The sequence below is a fragment of the Oncorhynchus tshawytscha genome, linkage group LG20, assembly GCF_018296145.1.
Source record: "Oncorhynchus tshawytscha isolate Ot180627B linkage group LG20, Otsh_v2.0, whole genome shotgun sequence".
Taxonomy (NCBI): Eukaryota; Metazoa; Chordata; class Actinopteri; order Salmoniformes; family Salmonidae; genus Oncorhynchus; species Oncorhynchus tshawytscha.
Genome location: NC_056448.1, coordinates 39,804,724 through 39,820,710, shown reverse-complemented (window position 1 = coordinate 39,820,710; position 15,987 = coordinate 39,804,724). Strand labels below are relative to the sequence as shown.

The window sequence follows — 15,987 nt, the reverse complement described above, 5'->3', positions numbered from 1 at the left end:
ACTCTCAATCTTGTGTGGTTCTTCAATATGCAGATTATACTAGTAAAGCTGGGAACCTTTTATGTATCTTATCAAGAGCAACAGAAAGTAAATTAGTGAACTGAAATACAATATCTTGTCAAACCACTAACTGCACTGTTGGAGCTAGAAACACAAGCATTTCGCTACACCCGCAATAACATCTGCTAAACACGTGTATGTGACAAATAAAATGTGATTTGATTTGAAAGCTAGCTGAACAACAATTTCTAAAATAAGCCTTGGTTTAAGTCATTCACAAAGAGTCAACTAGAGGTGGGTTATCAAGTTCTGGCTCTTCAAACAGACACTAATAATCAGAGATACTTTTTTTCCAGTTCTGTGCACATCTTTGTGACCTGGGTCAGATAGTGGTATCACTGGCTGTCACACACCGACCTGGGTCAGATAGTGGTATCACTGGCTGTCACACACCGACCTGGGTCAGATAGTGGTATCACTGGCTGTCACACACCGACCTGGGTCAGATAGTGGTATCACTGGCTGTCACACACCGACCTGGGTCAGATAGTGGTATCACTGGCTGTCACACACCGACCTGGGTCAGATAGTGGTATCACTGGCTGTCACATGGGTCAGTGGTATCACTGGCTGTCACACACCGACCTGGGTCAGATAGTGGTATCACTGGCTGTCACACACCGACCTGGGTCAGATAGTGGTATCACTGGCTGTCACACACCGACCTGGGTCAGATAGTTGTATCACTGGCTGTCACACACCGACCCAGATATAATTGGATTCTTGACTGTCTAGTTGCCCTGTAGCCCAAGTCACTTTACATGATGTGTGTTGGGGGCAGGGAAGGAGAAACAGAAAGAAAGCCAGAAAGAGAGTGATCTATAAAAAAAGAAAGAGGACAGGAGAGAGATAAAGAGAAAGACAGAGAGGCTCACCATTGTTTGGTGATGTCGAACATCATGATGACTCCATTGCAGTTCTTGTACACATCCAGGAACTCTGCATCCAGAGCCATCTCAGTCTCATTCTAGTAACGCAACAGAGGAGAAAACCATTCTCCATTAGGCCTTCATTCATTCATATTCAGAGCTATGTACAGCGCATTCGGAAAGTATTCAGACCCCTTGACTTTTTCCACATTTTGTTAAGTTACAGACATATTCAAAAATGATATCTACACACAATACCTCATAATGAAAAGCAAAGTAAGTGCACTGTGTGTGTGTGTGTGTGTATATATATATATATCAATAAATAAAGGTCTATATACACTGCTCAAAAAAATAAAGGGAACACTTAAACAACACAATGTAACTCCAAGTCAATCACACTTCTGTGAAATCAAACTGTCCACTTAGGAAGCAACACTGATTGACAATACATTTCACATGCTGTTGTGCAAATGGAATAGACAACAGGTGGAAATTATAGGCAATTAGCAAGACACCCCTAATAAAGGAGTGGTTCTGCAGGTGATAACCACAGACCACTTCTCAGTTCCTATGCTTCCTGGCTGATGTTTTGGTCACTTTTGAATGCTGCCGGTGCTTTCACTCTAGTGGTAGCATGAGACGGAGTCTACAACCCACACAAGTGGCTCAGGTAGTGCAGCTCATCCAGGATGGCACATCAATGCGAGCTGTGGCAAGAGGGTTTGCTGTGTCTGTCAGCGTAGTGTCCAGAGCATGGAGGCGCTACCAGGAGACAGGCCAGTACATCAGGAGACGAGGAGGAGGCCGTAGGAGGGCAACAACCCAGCAGCAGGACCGCTACCTCCGCCTTTGTGCAAGAAGGAGCAGGAGGAGCACTGCCAGAGCCTTGCAAAATGACCTCCAGCAGGCCACAAATGTGCATGTGTCTGCTCAAACGGTCAGAAACAGACTCCATGAGGGTGGTATGAGGGCCCGACGTCCACAGGTGGGGTTTGTGCTTACAGCCCAACACTGTGCAGGACGTTTGGCATTTGCCAGAGAACACAAAGATTGGCAAATTTGCCACTGGCGCCCTGTGCTCTTCACAGATGAAAGCAGGTTCACACTGAGCACGTGACAAACGTGACAGAGTCTGGAGACGCCGTGGAGAACGTTCTGCTGCCTGCAACATCCTCCAGCATGACCGGTTTGGCGGTGGGTCAGTCATGGTGTGGGGTGGCATTTCTTTGGGGGGGCCGCACAGCCCTCCATGTGCTCACCAGAGGTAGCCTGACTGCCATTAGGTACCGAGATGAGATCCTCAGACCCCCTGTGAGACCATATTCTGGTGTGGTTCCTCCTAATGCAAGACAATGCTAGACATCATGTGGCTGGAGTGTGTCAGCAGTTCCTGCAAGAGGAAGGCATTGATGCTATGGACTGGCCTGCCCGTTCCCCAGACCTGAATCCAATTGAGCACATCTGGGACATCATGTCTCGCTCCATTGCACCACAGACTGTCCAGGAGTTGGCGGATGCTTTAGTCCAGGTCTGGGAGGAGATCCCTCAGGAGACAATCCGCCACCTCATCAGGAGCATGCCCAGGCGTTGTAGGGGGGTCATACAGGCACGTGGAGGCCACACACACTACTGAGCTTCCTTTTGACTTGTTTTAAGGACATTACATCAAAGTTGGATCAGCCTGTAGTGTGGTTTTCCACTTTAATTTTGAGTGTGACTCCAAATCCAGACCTCTATGGGTTGATAAATTTGATTTCCATTGATAATGTGTGATTTTGTTGTCAGCACATTCAACTATGTAAAGAAAAAAGTATTTAATAAGAATATTTCATTCATTCAGATCTAGGATGTGTTATTTTAGTGTTCCCTTTATTTTTTTGAGCAGTGTATGATTTATGAAATATAATTTATATCCAACTCATTTACATGGAAGGTTGATCCTAAAATGGTTATATAAAAACCATCCTCCAACCAACAGAATCTTGAAGTCCTTTTTTGTCATTGCAATTACTAAAATATGTCATATAGCTAATTATAAACTGTGTGGTTCGAGCCCTGAATGCTGATTGGCTGACAGCCGTGGTATATCAGACCGTATATCACAAGTATTCATTCATTTCTACTGCTCTACTTACGTTGGTAACAAGTTTATAATAGCAATATGGCACCTTGGGGGTTTGTGATATATGGCCAATATACCGCAGCTAAGGGCTGTATCCAGGCACTCCGCATTGCGTCGTGCTTAGCCGCCCCAAATGAGCGCTGTTCAAAGCAGGGGGTTGTATTTGAATAGAAATGGTAAGAAATGAAGGTAATTTGTTATTGATGATTAACAATCATATGGCACTTACCTCCAGGGGTTCATTCTCCGTTTTCAGCATTTCTCCTCGCTTCTTGCCTTTCCCTGCAGTGGTTGGGAAAACAGGAGATTACAATTAGCGAGGCAGAAAAGCAATTAAGGAAAGGCACTTACCGTGGTTTCACACAGAGGACGTATAGCATACCAAAATGCATAAGAGGAAAGACAACACACACTTGAAGTAGCAGTGGGTAACTATGCTAAAATATGTAGGCTTATGTGCAAATCAATTCCATGTGTCTAACATATTGATCATTTATCAATATGGGTATTTGCTCATCCGCAACACATATAGGCAAGCAAGTTATATTTTTCTCCAGGTTTATTGTGATCCAGAGAAACTTAAAATAGTTTCTTAATGTTTTTCATTCAGCTGACATTCTGGCAGAAAGAGGCTGTCCCACCCGAATCATAAAGTCTATTATTAGGGTGTTGTGTTTCTGTATTTGTTTGCTGACTTCACGAAATGAATGTCCATGTAACTGGGCAATAAAGTATATCGTATTGTATCGTATTTATAATCAAGATGATAGAAAAGCAGGTCACGGTTTCAAAATGGCACCTAACATATTCAGCTCTCCACGGTGTTCACTACCTGTCATTTAAGGAGGAGAAATGTCAAAACCAAGGCATTCAACTACCTGCAGCAATATTTCAATAGAATTATTATGCACGCTATTCCATCAACAGTCTACATTAAAGGTAAACTCAGCAACATGAGATCATACACAGCGGGGTGTCTTCCTGATTAATTTATCAACAACCACGTCATTTAAATCTGCCAAGTCTTATCTATTCAATTGATGCCCTCCGTTGAGACAATAGATTTGGTTGTTGTTCATTTCTGTAAGCAGGAAGTTGCCCTGCTATGTACAGTGATATTGTCATATCTCTTGGTCTAACTTTAATGTTATCACCACTATTCTGCCATATAGGCTGTATAATCCCAACCCTTCAGAGTCCCTTCATGGTGCAGTCATCTTCATTTAGGCTACTTATCACCAAACCACTCAAGTTTATTTTTTTATATTTTTTTTTACAATAGAACAAAACCATTGACCATGGCTACAACATGGCCACACAGCACTCCATGTAAAGCCCAGAATATGTTTCCAGAAAGCACAGCACACAGGATAAGATGTCGAAGTCAGCGCAAGGGCTGATTCCTACTTGAGATACACAAGTGCAACTAAATAAATCACACATTGATATCAATAACAGATTGACATAAATGGGAGATTTCCACAGACGTGGAAGTTTTGTTGTAGATCTCAGGTTAGGACTCAGTCCTAGCTGCACAGGCAGTCTAGACTAGTTCACAATACCACAGGCTAGGCTACCTCTCACCTAAGCCCTCAGGAGGAGGCTTTTGGCCTACAGAGGTGACAGGAGGTGAAAAATGCATGAGAAAACACCAACATGAATGGGAAAAAATAGTTAGTTTTTTAGTTAGTTGAAATTACTGATTAATCAAGACAGACAGTCAGACGGACAGACAGAGGTAGAACAATATGGCAGCGTTATAGCTTAAATTATGTCAGTGTATTTGTAACAGATTGACTGTCAACTAACATTCCATGGAATTCAATGCGAACAAAACTACAGATTGTACACAGTTTTTTTAATGAATACCTCATTTTGTTGAACGTGTGTTTTACATTCAACAGGAACACTTCAGTAAGCTTTCTTTAAAGAAGCGGTTGGCCAAACGTAAACACACTTCTGCAGAGACGCAATGCTGGTAGAGGCTTTTGTTTTAACCAAACAATGCAGTAACACCAGATTAAATTAATCTTAAATGAAAATACTATTTGTCTGGAACAAAAGCCTGCACCCATTCCTATCTACCGCAGATGACATTGGTCACTTTTGCTTTACAGCAAATCACATTGAGCAACACTGTAGGCTCACCTTTGTCCACCACGTCCCAAACTTCCACCTTGACAACGTCGTCTGTCGCTAAGAGGGAAAAAACACAATCTGCAATCACTAAAATGCCTTTGATAATAAGAAAACTGTAACAATTCAGACAATTCTGAATCAACAGTTTGGGAACATTTGACTACAGCTTTCAACATTCCTATGGTTAAAAACTGAAGGTTTGTTTAATCCTTTGATGTTGTTTAAAAGTCACATCTCAGTACATAGGTCTATACTACGATGAAATTCCCTCTGTGGAAGCGCTTTTGAAAGGCTTGGACAGTTGTTTTCTCCATACAATACACATGATAGCTAAAAGACTTGACGCCATGTACAAATAACATTATAGTATATGCCATTTAGCAGGCGCTTTTATTCAAAGCAACTTACAGTCATGTGTGCATACATTTGTCCTATGGGTGATGCCAGGAGTCGAACTCACTGTCCTGACGTGGCAAGAGCCATGCTCCACCAACTGAGCTACAGAGGACCACTAGTGTGTGGCTCTCACACAAACACACGGCATCTTACTTTTATAGTTCCAGTGGATGCTGGAGACCTGGATTTCTTGTGTGGGGATGTACTCTTCCAGAAACTTCTTCCCCTGTAGTCGGTGCCATAGGGCACTCTTTCCCGTGTTCCGGTCTCCACGGATGATGATCTTCACTAAACGAGAGAGAGAGAGGGGGAAAGCAGGGAGACATTTTTGTGATATTATTTAAGACCCTCATGGAGAGAATGCAACAATAACAGAAATCAAGGAAGTGCTTGAACTCTTCCTGAGGAAATTAGCCTTAGGTACGCAGACTGGAGTATGCTAACTGGAGTATGCTAACTGGAGTACGCAGACTGGAGTACGCTAACTACAACCCTATCACTCCTATTGATTTGAGCAGACAATGCTAATGCTGTAGCTAAATAAACAAACCCAAATCTTGGGTGGCTAACTCTCCAGGTCCAAACACTACATTCTAGGTAGGCCTCTTCATAAAATGTTGTTGATTTGTATTTTGGGTGAACTAACCCTTTAAAGTGAAACAGCCTGTGTGCCAGTATGTTTCTGCTTTAGTAGTCAGATAAGACAACGTCATTGAGTGCAGAAACAGTCAGGCACATAGCTTACGTAAAACATAATATTCCTTCCAAATGAATAGCTGCAGGCATCCTGCTGCAGGTATGGAACATGTCAATGTTATTGACATTCAAAAGACAAGGCCTAAACAAACCATACTTGTTTCGACCCCATAGAAAAATAGACCATTAGGTAAGGTGATCAGATAGCCATGATTCATTTTTAATTATCTTCTCTAATGTAGTCCTACAACACTGTACTAACAGAGCTCTGTGTGAGCGCAGAATGAAAAAGTCAAACTGTTTATAAAATTAGCTAACATGAAGTCATATGAGGACATAGCAAGCTTTTTTAGGGTTTTTCAAGCGTTTTCTTTTTCTCCTATTTATGCATTGGCCATAAAGACGAGTGTAGAACGAGTCGACAACATTATTTGGTTATGAGTTAACAGAATATGAAAGTGAGATTTCCACTGGACAATTGCTTTAAGACAACATCCCGGGCTTCAGGTCTTCTTGATATCACTTTCAAGAGCTGAATTACTTACTGTTATACTGTACTCCCTTGGCAAACCTTCTCTGTAGGCTCTGGTTCATTGACTGCAAACCAGCTGGAATGCTTTTGTTTCCTAGCTGGCCAGGCTCGGTGCCCACCAGCTTCTTAAGAGCCGAAAACATTTTGACGGTCCTCTTTGGGAACTCTGGATTGATACAAGAAGTTGTCCTTTAGAGTGTGTGTGTGTGTGTGTGAGAGAGAGAGAGAAAGAAAGAGTCAGTATCCTGCAGACACACACCGAAACATCAAGTGATTATTTTATACGTCCGTCAAAAATCAACAGGTAAACCAGAGTCATGATTTATGGTCTGGGATGTCTTCATTTTGCTTTCCAGTTCAGTAAATCGAGGACAGTTTGGAGGCCTCCTTCACAAGAAGCACCTGTTCTGTCAAGCAAGGTGATACTTTGTCAAACAGTCTTCAGTGATTGAGGCAGTTGGTTGCATTCTAATAATAATGTTCAATGGAATCCATCAAGTAGATATCTGCAAAAGAGAGACAGAAAATTGAAGAACATTCATGGATTTTTTAAACTTCACCCACATGTTCATACAGGGAGAAATAAAGCAGTACCTGGTAAATATGTCATATCAGATGGTTTAATGAATCAAATCCATGTTGTTTACAGAGTACCACAGTAGGAGTCATAATACCCATAGAACCTGGAGGTCAAACAGGGAAATGGTTCCAATTGTTTTTCCACCATTCATTTTTCCCATAAGAGATTATAGAAACACTTGAAATAAGGGCTGTGTTTTGTGTAGGCTACTCTGGTGTGACATTTTGATAACTGTGTCAATGTCTCTAGGACAAGGAGACTTATCAATATGTTCGCCTGTATTTACCCCCCAAAGACGAAATGCTAAATGTGACTATCTTAAAGAATTACAAATGCCATGATCTGAAAGAGACTGATGAATTGAGGCAAAGGTAAGAATCTCTGAATTAACTATCTAATGTTAGCTAAATGTAGTAATTAATAAATTGGCGAACTGTATTTAAAATGGACAATTCTGTGAACTGTCTTGTGCAAGTTTTAAATTGAAACAATACCCGTTAGCAAAGATGTCTGCTAGAAATGACTTGCAGGGATTTGTAGTTTTGCATGAGGTCTACTTTGATGCTAATTAACATTTTCGAGAGTGAATAGGGCAGAATATATTGATACGTCACCTTGTCCGAGAGAGATTCGCATGGTTATCAAAATATCACGCCAGAGTAAGCCTACATGAAACACAGCCCTTATTTTTAAGTGTTTCTAAAATACCCTGTGGGAAATATTTATGGTGGAAAAACAATTGGGACCCTTTCCCCGTTTGACAGATGTTATGGGTATTATGAGAACTCCACTGTGGAGCTCTTATACACGTCCTAGCCCATCTGAAGTTGTCAGGTAGCTAGAAGTGTTATGAATTCAGTAGAGCAGAATTAACTAAGACTTTTAGAGGAATAACGACGTTTCTATTAATTCTTGCATTCGCTAACTCGTTTCATCCACGGGCTATACAGCGCTTATCATTCTGTGCACCCTTTCTCACACGTGTCACATCAGAGCCTGAGCTGACATCTAGCCAGCTGTATAACGTTGTAAGCTAGTTAACTAGTTACCTAAATATGCAATAAAACATTCCACAAACAACCTGCCGAGTGCATACTACGACAGCCCGATTTACATTCGTGCATATCCTGGATTTTATCCACTGTCTTCTGCCTGTGTTAACTGCTACGTGTCAAGACTGCCCACGTTCATTGGTATTCAATTCTGCCGAGGCTAACATAGCTAACTAGCCTAGCTATCCGTCACAACATAGCTATGTCACATCCTCGTCTTCTCGACCTGTGTTTTATCATGAATTCGTTAAATTACCTGACAGTCAGCCACCGAACAAACCATCCCAGCCCAATGGTTTATGCAAGAAATCTGGGAATCATTCATTTGAAAGCAATAAGAGGCATTTCCCTAGCTGGCTGCTATCCTTCATCATCCCGACGACAACTGCAGAACATCAAGAAGAGGAGTTGGATAAACCTTTATTTCAGGCTCAATGGTGCCCCTAGTGGAGCCAATATATGGCGAGTACACACTGTACAGTACTAACACTTGTTGGCAGGCATGTCGTTTGTTTTGCATTATGTAACAAATGGACCATATTAGGCTACATGCACCTTTACACCCCTTAATGAATCATGTGAAATGGGAAGTGATGTGATTCAACATTTGCACACATGTGCCACACACCAATATAGTGCTTGTCAAATTGTTTTGCGGTCTTGCAATAAAAATCTGAAAAAAATAAATAAACATCTTCCCAAAACAAAGGCATGATTTATTTGTACAAAGCACCTGGTACAGTATTAGAAAGCAGAGTTAAGTACTACAGTTAAGTGCCACAAACAAATTGCACACAACTAGGGTGGTTAGTTCTATGACCGCTTCAGCCAAATATAACATCTTTTCAATAGAAAAATGGGAGTATCAATATTCCATTTCCAACCAACCCCTAAAGTCACAAAAAAGATATATACTTGAACCGCATTCCACCACCATGACCAACCCAAAACGCACCCGGTTGCCCCACTTGGCCAAGTCCAATTATTCTTCTGATTGTAAAAGTTGCTAGGACAGAAGTTTAGCATTTTGGAGAATAAACTATGCAAAGTCCAAATGGTTAGTTAGTGTTGTAGTTTCCCTTGTAGATTCATCAAGGTTGACCGGGTCCGGGTTCCTTGTGTGCCCGCTTCACTCAAATTTGATTCCTTGAGCTAGAGGAAGATCCTTGCTGTAGTTGATAGTGCTGAAGGGGGAGAAGAACAGTTAGAATAGGAAAACTGTGTCAATCAAGAATCCCCCCTCAATGCTCAATTACATAGTTTGCAATCGTTCCAACCCTTTATAAAAGGAGTATGATAACCCAAATATACCGACGGGAGACCCAGGTAAAACCATGGTTTATAGTGCGGTGAATTTGGGGCGTATATGTTAAAGAATTTACATGGCAGTGTTCCAACTGTGATAGAGGGTCTGCCATAAAGGTGAGATGTGGAACAAACTGAAATATTCCTGTGGGGTGTGATCTGGCAGAGATTATTTATTTTATTCACTCACCATGTGGACCTTCTCATGTACTGCTTCCAAGAGTCGCTGCCTGACTCCCGTCCACCTCCTGTGTGTTTCTCCCCACCTGGAAACAAACACACACGTCAGCAGTTAGCCTAATGCACACAGGGAAGCCTACAGACAGAAGGATAGACAGCCAACGTACCGAAGGCTCCTCCAATCTCAGCTCCGCTGGTAGGAATGTTGACGTTCACGATGCCGCAGTCCGATCCTTTAGGTCTAGAGGAAGAAAGCATCTTTCCAATGAATAGGCCTACCTCCACTTTCCAATGTCTACTACACCACTTAGACTAGATGCTATATTGCACTGTACACACAGCGTTGTGTACTGTGGTCCACCTGAGACCGTATTCTTGTTGTCCATCAAGTGGATCAAACCTGTTTTCAAGCTAAGACCCAGTCCTCAGCCACAACCCAAATCCCACTAACATTCAGGAACCACGTCGCCTCAGAAGGACTTCTTCATACACAACACCCAGCTCTTACCCCAACCAGCGGAAGACTCTGCCCATGTCCTTGGTGAAGATGCTGCTGGAGAGGCCCTGCTTGACCTCATTGTTCCAGGCAAACGCCTCCTCCTCAGTCTGAGTGGACAACAGATAAGAGTTAGCAGGAATTTGATTTCCCCCCCCCCGAATAACCAAGAATCAAAATGAGCCAGTAGCCACCTTTTCTGGTTTTCAACATTGCACTGGGTACAGCTTACCTGGTTGAACCAGACTAAGTGCAGTGTTACGCCTCCTTTAACCAGGCTCCTGAGACAGAAGGTAATGGATGCCCTACCTGGAATTTGAGGACGTAGAGGATGGGTACGAATGTCTCTGTGTGAACGATGGGTGCATCGTGAGCCAGCCCTGTGATGATGGTGGGCTCCACGTAGTTTCCAGGACGATCCATCACCTGGCAACCAAAACAAACTCTGATATTCCCACTTTTCAGGTTTTATTTGACAGCTATTGCGTACATTAGCAGATAACGGTTTGTGGTCTTATTTACGGTTTCTACTGGGTTCCAAATTGATCCATTGATCATTTGTGCTAGAGCTAAAAGAGTAAAGGATTGTGTAGTGCACGTGTCATTTTTCAACTTAAGGTGTGTCCTCTTATAAATGGCATATAAACATGACTTTTCTTTAAACAGGTTTTTCTCCTTGAGATAGACTACATAACAGACTAGACTACATAACAGCCCACATCACACAGAGGTGCTCTATGTACACAGCAGGAGCACAGTACCTTTCCTCCACACACTACAGTGCCACCCTGTTGCTTGGCCTGTTCGATGGCTGCCAGGTACTGGTCCACAGCCTGCTTGGTGTGGAGCGGGCCGTACATAGTGCTCGCTGTAGGGGAAAAGGGGGGCGTCTATATTAAAAACATGCACCATGCTATTCACACTTGTATTGTGGTCACATGTTCAGCCACCTTAGTATGGAAGTTGAACAGAATTTGCTGATCCATTTTACAGAAGCACTTACGGTCCCAGGGGTCTCCAATGCGGACTTGTTTGTAGGCTTTGGCTACCCTCTCCACCACTACGTCATGGATGCTTCCGTGCAGCATCTAAAACAAAGTAATCAGTAACTTTAAGGAGAAAGGGAGTGTAAAATAATTTAAACTGGGCCTTGGATTGTAGTTCAGAGTGTGACTGCTGCATGTGTGCGTTTCATTGGTCAGATATGAGCATAGTGGTCTATATGTTGCCGTCAACTTACCAGCCTCCTGGTGGTGGTGCAGCGCTGTCCAGCAGTTCCCACAGAAGCAAAGACGGCAGAAGGCACCACAAGGTTCAGATCAGCATCCTCAAACACTGAAGACACACATACTGTCAACTGAGAAACATAACCGTATATACACACTTCCTGAGAAATTAAATGGACAGGCTATTATTCTCAGTCGTAATTATCATACCATTCCGTGCTAGCTACTCTGAGGCAATTCATAATATGTCTGCTCATGCATGTATAAAGTCGCAGTATCATGACAATAATCAACAAGCTAGTGTCTTCACGCCCTTACCTATGATGGCGTTGTTCCCGCCAAGCTCCAGCAAATTACGACCTGTACAAAATTAACACTTAAGTCACCTTTAAAAAATAAATTAAGCAATGCGTCCCAAATGTGGTCAAGTTTGGTTGAGAGGTGAAAAAGGTGCCGACTCACCAAACCTCTCCTGCACCAACATGGCCACCATCTTGCCCACGTGGGTGCTGCCAGTGAATGAGACCAGGTCGACGCGCTCGTCCTTCGACATTGCTGTGCTGTGGGGTCGAAAGGGAAAGACTAGTGTAAGAAATATGTTGGACACTCCCTCTTGCCTACATCCAATAAAATCCTTTTGTATTTCTAGGGAGTAGTGTACCAGGAGAAAGGACAGAAGACAGTCACTAGGGGAGGGGACTCACCCGATGTCAGCGCCACCGCATGTCATGGAGCAGATGGCACCTGGCAGGTTGTTTTGCTCCAACACCTCAGCCACGATTCTGTTGGAACACGCACGGACACAACTGAGCACAATCCAACTAAATCCTACACATCTGTGTGTTGCTGAAAAATGGTTTGGTGGTCTAATTGAGCCTCGTCTATTTTGGAGTATGAGCAAATGTAGTCTACATTCTCTCTTCAACGTGACAGTAACTAAAATAAGAGAATTTGCATTAACTCTTCAATCTCTGATAAAATACCCCAAAACACCTACTTGGTTACAGCTACACTGGTTAGAGGGGTGGTGGGAGCTCCTTTCCTAGAGGAAAATCAACAAACATTTCAGAACTGGAATAGGAGCTGTGTACATTGCCATAATGTGAACCTGATTCCCTTCAAACAGGTTTGAGTCCTTATAGCTTAGACTTTGTCCCCTTGCAGAAATTATTTGCGACATGGTGTAAACATTAAAAGACATCACTAAAATTAAACTGTCAGAGAAAGACTGATACACATTATAATTTCAATGATGTAGAACAGTTAACAGTGTGAACCTATAGGCGCTCACCAGAGGCAGACGTTGCCACAGATGAGGGCGATGGCGTTATTCCAGCCGTAGACGGCCACAGGGAAGTTGAAGGCTGTGATGATGCCCACCAGACCGACAGGGTTCCACATCTCAATCAGCGCGTGGCCCGGTCCTAAAGAGACATCACATTACTTCAAATTGACAAAATTGTATTTAACACCACCATTTCCTATCCCAAGATTCTCTAACATCCAACTACGGTCCTGGAAAAGTATTGGGTGTGCAGGCTTGTCCTCCAGTCTTTAAATAATTTTTACCTTCATTTAACTAGGCAAGTCAGTTAAGAACAAATTCTTATTTTCAATGACGGCCTAGGAACAGTGGGTTAACTGCCTGTTCAGGGGCAGAACAACAGATTTGTACCTTGTCAGCTCGGGGGTTTGAACTTGCAACCTTCCGGTTACTAGTCCAACGCTCTAACCACTAGGCTACCCTGCCGCCCGTGGGCCCGTATCCACAAAGCATCTCAGAGTGCAGATCTAGGGTCAGTTTAGCCTTTTTAGATTATAATGAATAAGACTACAGGGACAGATGCTAGATATGTGGCCCTGTTCACAAGTTCGTGGTGAGCAACTGATGAGCAGGATCAGGTGTGTTCGAGCCGAAATGGAGCAAAAAGCCTGCACACTTTTCTTAAACCAACAACCACCCTTCGGTAAATAAGACAATATTTAATGGATTGTTAACGGCAGACTTACTTTCAGAGGGGAGAACTGGACCGCCGATCATGCGAGACAAGCCAACAGCGTAGTCACAGACGTCAACGTATTCCTGCACCTCGCCGACTCCCTCAACATAGATCTTTCCCATCTCCAGGGACACCTACAAACAGAAAAGTTTCCCTTTTGAGCACTGTTCCATTTTGAGTACTGCATCCCTTATTAGCATGGCTCTGTCCTCTCCCCTGAAACACCAAAGAGACAAGCTCTAGCATGGTAGTGTCAAAGTCTACGGAGCTGCTATGAATCTCATCATCGTAGTTATGTTGCCCTTTTACTGTGTGATTGCAGCCAAGACTACAGCGGTCACATTTGTGATAGGTCTTACCAAACTGCCCAGGACTTTGATCTTTTTCCTCAGTGCGTCACCAATCTGACGCACAATCTCTCCTCTTTTCGGGGCCGGAATCTAGATTTGACGAGAAAATGTGATTTTTAGTGTTGGCGTGTTCAAAAGGTGAAATGAAATGAGCAATGAAGACACATTCTTGGTTAAGCCACCATACTTACATCTGCCCACACCTTCCAGGCATCCCTCGATTTCTGCACAGTTTCTTCATATTCTGCCATGGTTGCCTGAACAAAGGAAACAGTATCCAGTAACTTCACTACATTAACATTTTGCATTGGGGTCAGTAAGGCTCCTTTAAGAGAGACTTAAAGAAATAAAGTATATAAAGTAACTTTGAATCCAGGTCAGATGATTAATATTGGACTTTTGATCTTTAGGGAAGCATTATGAATATAAACCTGGTTTGGCTCGAACAAGTAACAACTTCTGAATGGCCTTGAAGACAAGGCCATTCAGAAGCTTTTGGAAAATGAGATGGTCGGCCATTTTAAACAAACCATGTTGACATTTGGGTGAGCAGAATTGAACAGAAAACCACAATTGGGGCCATGCACAATTTCTATGTTAAATTGCAAAATGGTAGCAGTGGTTTATATTTTTTTAAATGGTGACCGTGGTATACTGATAGAACTGTGAGACCTTATTGACATTACCTGGCGTACTCTGGCGATGGGCTCATTGTTGGCAGGGCAATATGAGGTGATGACCTTGAAGAAAGAACACCGATTCGAACACCCCACCACAGGAGCAGGGAAATTATTACTGTATACAGTTCACAGCCTTTGAATTGGATACTTCATTGCTATCTGAAGCCACTGAGATAGCAGTGCACTTTTCAACACACACTGTCCACTACTTATACTTGACATTATGTAGCTTACTCTTTATACGCTAGTCTATAAAGAATACAGTAAAAGGGAATGGTGTCGATGGGTTATACCATGATACTGCCTGACAATTGCATTGGGGGTTAGTGAGAGTAAATTAGTTTTCAGTACAATTGAATCAAATTCAACCTTCTATCATATCTGGCCGATAGGTATCATATCTGGCCGATAGGTGTCACTGTAGGGTAAGACATGTGCAGTGCGCAAAAAAATATATAAACGACAAAAGAAAACTGTAGGAAGTTCAGTTTACATTTACAGTGACTTCATAACTGCCTCGTTAAGTACTGTATGTCTGTAAGTGTCATGTAATAGTTTGACAGCTGTAAATCTGTCGCACGGCTTTTTGTTACCCGTAGAGACCATGTGCTAGCTAGATAACGTTATGCTAGCCAGCTAGACCGCGTAAAGTAGGTTCCTGTAGTCTCAAGAAACTCGACGACGTGTCTAGGTAGAAAAGTAAACCAGCTACCTAGCTAACTTAGTTTGCTATGCTAACCAAGTACAGTGGAGACATATTCGCTGAAACATAGCTACTGAAATTGGTTGAATTTGATTACTAACGCTACATTGTATAACCTATCAAATGTGTCAATGAATTAAGAAACTCAAAAGTCAAAGCAACAAACTATTCGGACAAGTTTGCGTAACATTTTGATCTGTCTCAATTGTCAAACTTGGGCTTTTAGCTTAACGTCCTAAGCAAAGTCCACTATGTGGCCTAGTTAGCTTGCCGATAATGTCTGGATTTATATTTAGAATTCAGGACCCACATAACGTGTAGCTAGCTAATCCCCTTGCATGTTTTACCTCTCCTTTGCCTCCCCAGTTCCCGTTGTAAACACCGTCATTATCCTCACTCAGGCCTAATTCTTTCAACCAGGCATATTTGGACTGGTTTATCAGAAGTGTAGACATGGCTGCTGATTGTTGGTAGCTGATAGTGAAAAGTTTCTTTCGAAGGGCCCAGTGCCGTACAATGGTTAATGTGAAGCAGCGCTGCATGGTTGGATATCCGGTGCAATAAACGGCGTGCTCCACCAGTTCCACTTGGGCCTCGT

General features: G+C 42.7%; 2 protein-coding genes across 8 annotated transcripts in view; both read right to left on the bottom strand.

Moving 5' to 3' along the window:
* Positions 1-8,841, bottom strand: part of LOC112220005 (rab-like protein 6) — a 33,350-nt gene extending 24,509 nt beyond the window's left edge. For 4 of the 7 annotated variants that reach the window (XR_002948813.2, XR_002948812.2, XR_006079474.1 and 1 more), the window contains exons 1-6: positions 8,706-8,841; positions 6,831-7,323; positions 5,743-5,877; positions 5,203-5,250; positions 3,284-3,339; positions 936-1,027 (exon numbers count right to left, since the gene is read on the bottom strand). Coding sequence is in view for 4 of the 7 variants with exons in the window: in XM_042302642.1 (XP_042158576.1) it covers positions 936-1,027; positions 3,284-3,339; positions 5,203-5,250; positions 5,743-5,877; positions 6,831-6,960 (461 nt within the window). In the remaining 3 variants the exon portion in view is untranslated. The remainder of the gene's footprint in view (positions 1-935; positions 1,028-3,283; positions 3,340-5,202; positions 5,251-5,742; positions 5,878-6,830; positions 7,324-8,705) is intronic. The other 3 variants (XM_024381538.2, XM_024381539.2, XM_024381541.2) reach the window with 3 other exon arrangements.
* A 303-nt stretch (positions 8,842-9,144) lies between these two features.
* Positions 9,145-15,987, bottom strand: aldh7a1 (aldehyde dehydrogenase 7 family, member A1). Its single transcript, XM_042302643.1, has 18 exons — positions 15,737-15,987; positions 14,693-14,746; positions 14,198-14,263; positions 14,016-14,096; positions 13,667-13,790; positions 12,948-13,080; positions 12,654-12,698; positions 12,361-12,438; positions 12,119-12,216; positions 11,975-12,016; positions 11,671-11,765; positions 11,434-11,518; positions 11,192-11,298; positions 10,740-10,856; positions 10,443-10,540; positions 10,102-10,175; positions 9,945-10,020; positions 9,145-9,633 (listed from the first exon to the last, which is right to left on the bottom strand). Exons 1-18 carry the CDS (start codon positions 15,929-15,931, stop codon positions 9,579-9,581), a joined length of 1,623 nt encoding a protein of 540 aa, XP_042158577.1. The 5' UTR covers positions 15,932-15,987; the 3' UTR covers positions 9,145-9,578.

Excerpts from the sequence above, each read along its gene's own strand:
- aldh7a1 (XM_042302643.1), bottom strand. The coding sequence starts at position 15,931 with ATGCAGCGCTGCTTCACATTAACCATTGTACGGCACTGGGCCCTTCGA. Across the intron at positions 14,747-15,736 it reads ACTGGGGAGGCAAAGGAGAG|GTCATCACCTCATATTGCCC; the intron begins GTAAAACATGCA and ends TCTTTCTTCAAG. Across the intron at positions 14,097-14,197 it reads CCTGGAAGGTGTGGGCAGAT|ATTCCGGCCCCGAAAAGAGG; the intron begins GTAAGTATGGTG and ends CGTCAAATCTAG.